This window comes from Macaca nemestrina, chromosome 17 (assembly GCF_043159975.1).
Source record: "Macaca nemestrina isolate mMacNem1 chromosome 17, mMacNem.hap1, whole genome shotgun sequence".
NCBI lineage: Eukaryota > Metazoa > Chordata > Mammalia > Primates > Cercopithecidae > Macaca > Macaca nemestrina.
The window spans coordinates 60,294,676-60,302,065 of NC_092141.1; the positions used below are offsets into that span (position 1 = coordinate 60,294,676).

General features: G+C 47.9%; 1 protein-coding gene across 3 annotated transcripts; it reads right to left on the reverse strand.

The window, feature by feature from the left end:
- Positions 1–2,522: 2,522 nt before the first annotated feature.
- ATP5MC1 (ATP synthase membrane subunit c locus 1) lies at positions 2,523–5,667 on the reverse strand. 3 transcript variants are annotated; one of them, XM_071082990.1, is made up of 5 exons: positions 5,643–5,667; positions 4,899–4,946; positions 3,920–3,994; positions 3,061–3,239; positions 2,523–2,737 (listed from the first exon to the last, which is right to left on the reverse strand). In XM_071082990.1, exons 2-5 carry the CDS (start codon positions 4,935–4,937, stop codon positions 2,623–2,625), a joined length of 408 nt encoding a protein of 135 aa, XP_070939091.1. In that variant the 5' UTR covers positions 4,938–4,946; positions 5,643–5,667; the 3' UTR covers positions 2,523–2,622. The 3 variants fall into 3 exon arrangements, with proteins under 3 accessions (XP_070939091.1, XP_011723775.1, XP_011723776.1); XM_011725473.3 differs by lacking the exon at positions 5,643–5,667 and adding an exon at positions 5,513–5,567; XM_011725474.2 differs by lacking the exon at positions 5,643–5,667 and adding an exon at positions 5,443–5,567.
- Positions 5,668–7,390: the final 1,723 nt, after the last annotated feature.

Consider the following 7,390-nt stretch of genomic DNA (forward strand, 5'->3'; position numbering starts at 1 on the left):
TATGTTTTAACTCTTTGCTAGTTGCCTTTCAGTTAGAAAGTGTTCTTAACACCAATTAGATATTTTCTTGGTTTCACTATTTCACATTTTGCAGTTGAGGTATAAGGTTTTCACAGAATGGATCCCACTTTTAAGTTACTACTCCCTTTAAAGCCATCCAATTTGAGACAGACCATGTTCCCAGCTTCTTTGCATGAGTTCTCTGTCCGTGGCTTTCTCCTGCAAGGACTTAGAGAAGCAGCAACTGTTGATATGTCAACTTAGCTAATTTTACATGGGTTATCAGTCCCACTGTAGCCAAGAGCAGCAAGACTGGTGGGCATAGACTTTAAGAACTCAAGGAAGATGCTGGACGAAGCTCTCAATGGAATTCATTCATTGGCATACACCCCCAAATCATCTTTTTTTTGAGACGGAGTTTTGCTCTTGTTGGCCAGGCTGGAGTGCAATGGCGTGATCTCAGCCCACCACAACCTCCACCTCCTGGGTTCAAGTGATTCTCCTGCCTCAGCCTCCCGGGTAGCTGGGATTATAGGCATGCACCACCATGCCCGGCCAATTTTGTATTTTTAGTAGAGACAGGGTTTCTCCATGTTGTACAGGCTGGTCTCGAACTCCTGACCTCAGGTGATCCGCCTGCCTCGGCCTCCCAAAGTGCTGGGATTACAGGCGTGAGCCACCGTGCCTGGCTCCAAATAGTCTTTTATCCCTAGCAAAACTAAGATGATAAATTCTCCAAGAACTAGGATTGTGTACTTTATCTGCTTTAAGAACATTTAGATACTCTGAGAAAGACTAATTGATAGTGAAAATGAAACCTACAAATGGGGCTAAACACAGGCAGACAGAAGCCTACCTTTCACCTGCTATACAACTTCTTTGGGACCAAGTTTCCCTTTCTGCGCCACCTTTTTTTTTTTTTTTTTTTTTTTGAGACGGAGTCTGCTCTGTCGCCCAGGCTGGAGTGTGGTGGCGTGATCTCAGCTCACTGCAAGCTCCCCCTCCCGGGTTCACGCCATTCTCCTGCCTCAGCCTCCCGAGTAGCTGGGACTACAGGCGCCCGCCACCATGCCTGGCTAATTTTTTTGTATTTTTAGTAGAGATGGGGTTTCACAGTGTTAGCCAGGATGGTCTCGATCTCCTGACCTCGTGATCCGCCCGCCTCAGCCTCCCAAAGTGCTGGGATTACATCTGCGCCACCTTAATTGTTGTGTGACCGGAATGAAAATAGATGGGACCAAAAAAAAAAAAAAAAAAAAAAAAGGAAATAGATAGAACAACACTGCAGTTAAGGTTTAAGCTGGCCTGAGGGGAGAAATCCCCAATCTGCCATTTACCACCTCTGTGATACTAGATAAGTTATTTTGCTTCCCCAAACCCTGGGTCTGTCATTTGCAAAACAGTTTTAAAGTTGTGCTTATAACTCTTAGGGTTGTGGAGGTAATGAATGTAAAATGCTTGGTTCAAATTAAGCCCTTCAAATTATTAATTTTTAGTAATTTATTAACCTATTAATATACAGTATATTAATTAACCTATTAATATAATTGCTTATTAATATATAGTTGTGTGTTGGCCGGGCGCGGTGGCTCAAGCCTGTAATCCCAGCACTTTGGGAGGCCGAGGCGGGCGGATCACGAGGTCAGGAGATCGAGATCATCCTGGCTAACACGGTGAAACCCCGTCTCTACTAAAAATACAAAAAAGAAATTAGCCGGGCGTGGTGGGGCGCCTGTAGTCCCAGCTACTCGGGAGGCTGAGGCAGGAGAATGGCGTGAACCCGGGAGGCGGAGCTTGCAGTGAGCCGAGATCGCGCCACTGCACTCCAGTCTGGGCGACAGAGCGAGACTACGTCTCAAAAAAAAAAAAAAAAAAAAAAAAAAATATATATATATATATATATATATAGTTGTGTGTTAATATTAACATACAGTTGTGAATATATGTATTAATATACAGTTGTTACAGTTATCCTTTGGTATCTGTGGGAGATTGGCTCTAGGACCTCAGTGGATACCAAAATCCCCAGATGCTCAAGTCCCTTATATAAAATGGTGTAGTATTTGCATATAACCTATGCACATCCTCCCATCTACTTTAAATCATCTCTAGATTACTTATAATACCTAACACAAGGTAAATGCTATATAAATAATTGCTATACTGTATTGTTTAGGGAATAATGACAAGAAAAAAGTCTGTACATGTGCAGTACAGACACAACCATTCACTTTTTTTCCTGAAGATTTTCTGCCTACTGTTAGTTGCATCCACAAATATGGAACCCATGGATACAGAGGGCCAACTGTACTAAATCTGAAGGGAAAAGGCAAGAATCTCATTACTCAGACAAACCCACATCCTCCTGGGAGAACATGAGAACCCTCTGTGTTCTTACAGTCATGGCAGTGCTCCTTCTCAGCCCGGAGGAGTTCCCAATCACCAATGGTTGACCAAATTCCCTCTCCTCACCCTCTACCAAGGCCCTCCTGAAGGTCAAAGGACAGAAGCACCGACAGGGGTTTAGAGAAACGTTGTGTTTAATGGTAAAGCTTAGTACACCCCAGCACCAGGAATGGCGTGGAGTCGCAGCGGCAACAGGCAGGTGACCCCCACGGAGCCTCACATGGCGAAGAGGATGAGGAAGGCGACCATCAAACAGAAGAGCCCCATGGCCTCAGACAGGGCAAAGCCCAGAATGGCATAGGAGAAGAGCTGCTGCTTGAGAGATGGGTTCCTGCCAGGGACAGAGATAACTGCCAGTTGAGGGAGAGGAAGGGGTGAGGGGAGGGGAGGGCATAGGAGGGTGAGGTGAATGGGGAGTGGAGTGTTACTCCTGGGAGAGGGCCTAGCCTGCACAGATCCTGGGGATTTGGATGGACAAGCAGAGTGGACCAACCTGGTAAGTTTAAGTGAGCCAGGCTGGACACATGCTTTCTCTGGAGAAACTATGATGTAGATGAAATCAACCTGAAGGCTCCTTAAGGGAGATTCTTCAGCTGAGGCTTCCCCAAACGGTGGAATTTCCAGTGGGAGATGCTCCAGGCCACCCAAACTTACCTGGCATAGCCAATGATCAAACTGCCAAACACCGTTCCAATGCCAGCCCCTGAACCAGCCACACCAACTGTGGCTGCCCCAGCACCAATAAACTTGGCTGCTGTGTCAATGTCCCGGGAGACAACACTGGTCTGGAACTCCCGTCTGGCCACCTGGAGTGGGAAGCTGCTGTAGGAAGGCTAGAAAGAGAAGCAAGGCAGGCAAGATAGCAGAGAGATAGTATGGCATAAGGAAAGGTGGCTGACTCTACCTCCCTCACCCCACCCACCTGAGCTCTGAAACTGTTGGCAAACTGCCTGGTAAATGCAGAATACTCTGATTGCAGAGTATGCTGGGAATTAGTCTTCGGGTCTGTTGTCAGACAGGACTAGGGAAATTTCATGGGTTAGGCAGACCTCACAAGGCTCACCATGGGGGACTTAGAACTATTAAAGCATACAGATTCTCCAACTCTCCTCCCACTTTGGTCTAAAGACAACTTAACCTGAAGGACCCCTGTCTGGGGACATTCCTTGATTTTTAAAAAATTAATGAATGAATGGGGTTTTTTGAGTCAGGGTCTTGCTCTGTCACCCAGTCTGGAGTGCAGTGGCACAGTCACAGCAGTCTCAACCTCTGGGATTAAGCAGTCCTCTCATCTCAGCCCTGGAGTAGCTGGGACTACAGCCACATGCCACCACACACGGCTAATTTTTATATTTTTTTGTAGAGATGGGGTCTCACTGTGTTGCCTAGGCTGGTCTCGACTACCGGGCTCAAGTGATCGTCTTGCCTCAGCCTCTCAAAGAGCTGGGATTACAGGTGTGAGCCACCACCCTGGGCCTTGGGAACATTCCTAAGAGGGCTATTCCTCCCTTACCTGTTTAGATGAATTCACTGGGCTATTCAGGAAGGAGGCAGACACAGGCCTGATTAGACCCCTGGTACAGCGGATCTGTAAAATCAGAAAGCCACATCCTACCAAATCAGTCAAGGAAAAAAAAACCCTAATTGCTGAGCTGTCAAAAATGACTACAGATTTCATGAACAGAATAAGTTCAATGTATTTCAAGGTCAATTTATTCCTGTTTCTATCAGGCCTGCCCCAGAGACAGCTGTCTTGATAGCTTGATGTAGTCAGCAGTGGCAACCTTCACCATTCAAAACCATACCAAAGTTCACTCCTTTGGGCACAGCCTTAATCGGTTTTCCAGAATGGAACAAGAACCCACACTAATACCAAAGCAGGTACAGTAAAGGTTTATACCCAGATCACCGAGTAATCAGATGGGGGAAATTTTATTCCGCTAAAATACACTCACAGCTGCATACCCTAAATGGAGTGGGCCAATCAGCCCTGGAAACCGACTGGAATAGCCATCCAGGAAAGTCATCTGTAACATGGCGTTTTTGAAATACTTTTTAGTGAAGTGGTTCTCAAACTTGGCTGCACAGTGGAATCATCTGGAGAAGTCTAAAAGATACAGATGCCTGGGTTCCACCCCCATTCCCAAACTCTGATGCAAATGGTGTCTAAGGTGCAGCCTAGGCATCAGGATTTTTAAAAGCTCCCTGGATGATTCTAACACGCAGCCACTGTTGAAAACCACTGTTTTAGTGGGCTGTCTCTATAGCCAAGCCAGACTGGGGATAAAAATCAAATCCAGACTCTCTGACCACATTCCAAAGCCAAGATAGCTTGGTTCACAGGCCTAGAAGTTACCTTCATCACATCCTACAGCCACCTCAAAGAGCCTACATCATCAGGACGCCAAGTTCCCCTGGGTTCATTCATTAAACACTGATGGCGCCCACACCATACACCTGGTACTACAGAGCACCGCGGCGCGGCAGCTTACCAGAGCTGGAGAAATGAGTAATGCCCCGGTAGTCTGCATTTTTTCAGTCTGCAGAGGGGAAAAAAAAGTAATAATTATCCCATTGAGAGCCTGGTTGTTTGCTTATAGTGACGACCTTTGGTCGTCCCCTTCACCCCCGCCCGTCCTCCCTAGACCACTCTGTTCCTTGCACCGTGCCCCAGCTCAGGAGGGCATTAGAGGTCAGAGGGACAGAGCGGCGGGTCTTCAAGGGAAAGTCATGGAGATCGGAAGTCAAGGAAAGGGGCCCAAGCCCCAGGAGGGAAATGTTGCGAAAGGGAATGGTCTCCCAGGAAGACTGGAGGCGGACACTGGGCAGGTGTCGCGCAGGGTCCTGCCCATCTTACACAGCAGTCGTCGACCCGCCCCAGCCGAGGCAGTCAATCGTTCATTACCGTTAGTAACTAACATTCATTGATAAGGCCATATCTAGATTGCCATCGCTTCTCCCAGCTCTGGGGGGAAATACCCCTCCCCACTGCCCAGCCCACAACCCTGCCTATGCTGGCTCCCGGTCCCAAGTCACCTGCACTCCCACTGCCCTGCAACCCCTGCTCGGCCCACAGCGCTCGCCGGGCTCAAGGTGACAGACTCACCTCCCAGCTTTAGCCCTTGGTCTCAGCTCTCAGCTTCCCCCACCCACGTGTCCTAGACCTCCTCCATTCTCATTGGCCGTAATATCCCCGCGTCCCCATTGGTTTGCGTCATCGCTTCCTCCACTCTTACTGGCTTTCCGCAGCTGCTTCCTCTCTCTCCACAGGAGCTTCGTGGCAATTCCCGCCTCCATGCGGATAGAGGCTGGGCTTTACTGCGAGATCTGGATTACGATTGGCTGATCCCTGAAACGCTCGACCATAGAGTTGGCGGGACTCAGAGGTTCCATAACCTCGCGCACAAGATGGCGACCAAGGTGGAAGCTGAAGAAAAAGGCGTGGAAGAGAGGACGGGACATGTGACGCAGTCAGACACATGACTTTGGCCCCGAGCCTTCATTCGGGCGCTTGGGCCACGGGGCGCGTTGCATATTGGGATTTGTAGTTGTGCTGGGGGGGCCGCCCCAAGGACAGCTGAGATCCCGCGAGACATTCGAGGCCGGGAGAGCCGACGCCTTTGCGGTAATTCCCACTGTGGAGATTTGTGGAAAGTCCGCTTTAGCCATGGAGAGTAAAGGCCGGCTGGAAAGTCCCCAAGCGGTGAGCGCAGTTTTGTGAGCCTCAGCCGGTGTTCAGCAGTCATGGACTAGCATCCAGATGGCTTTCTAAAAAATTTGTTGGGCCGGGCGCGGTGGCTCACTCCTGTAATCCCAGCATTTTGGGAGGCCGAGGCAGGCGGATCCCCTGAGATCAGGAGTTCGAGACCAGCCTGACCAACATGGTGAACCCCTTTCTCTACTAAGAATACAAAAGTTAGCCGGGCATGGTGGCGCGTGCCTGTAATCCCAGCTACTCGGGACGCTGAGGCAGGAGAATCTCTTGAACCCGGGAGGCCGAGGTTTCAGTGAGCCGAGATCGCGCCACTGCACTCCAGCTTGGATGACAGAGCAAGATTCCGTTTCGGGGGAAAAACAAACAAAAAATTGTTTATTTTGTAAAAACAACACTGAAAGGATGAAATAATATCCCTATAGAAAAACGAGCAAAGGATAGGAACAGGCAATTCACTAAGGAAGAAATATGAATTTCAGGAACGAATGTCAGCCTTCCTAATCAAAGAAATATAAGTTTAAATGCACCACTTAGTATTGCTCAAAACAGCAGAGTTCTTTTTATTAATGTAAGCCACACTCTCTCCTATATTGCTGGTGAGAGGGTGAACTAGAAAACCTTCCTTGAAAGCAGTTTGGCAATATTTATTTTTATTCGAAGGCTATGAATGGGCCATCCTCTTTGACCCAGTAATTCTTGAGTAACTGAGAGCCTTTAAGCTCTCCATCCACTTTCATCTAGTAATATCACTTCTAGAAATTTATTTTAAAGAATCAGAAATGCAGATTCTTTTAAAAAGATGTGCATTTGCAGAGTTTGTCGAAATTGGAGACAAGTAAATGTACCACTGACAGTAAAAGGTGAAATAAGTTATGATATTTTCACTTAATGAAATAAGCAGAAATAAAACGGGAAATAAAATCGTATTTTTTTTTTGAGACGGAATCTCGCTCTGTCGCCAGGCTGGAGTGCAGCGGCGCGATCTCGGCTCACTGCAAGCTCTGCCTCCCAGGTTCACGCCATTCTCCTGCCTCAGCCTCCCGAGTAGCTGGGACTACAGGCGCCCACCACTACGTCCAGCTAATTTTTTTGTATTTTTAGTAGAGACAGGGGTTCACCGTGTTAGGCAGGATGGTCTCGATCTCCTGACCTCGTGATCCGCCCGCCTCGGCCTCCCAAAGTGTCGGGATTACAGGTGTGAGCCACCGTGCCTGGCCATGTTTTTGAAGAATATTTTATTTTTATTATTATTTTTTGAGACGGAGTCTC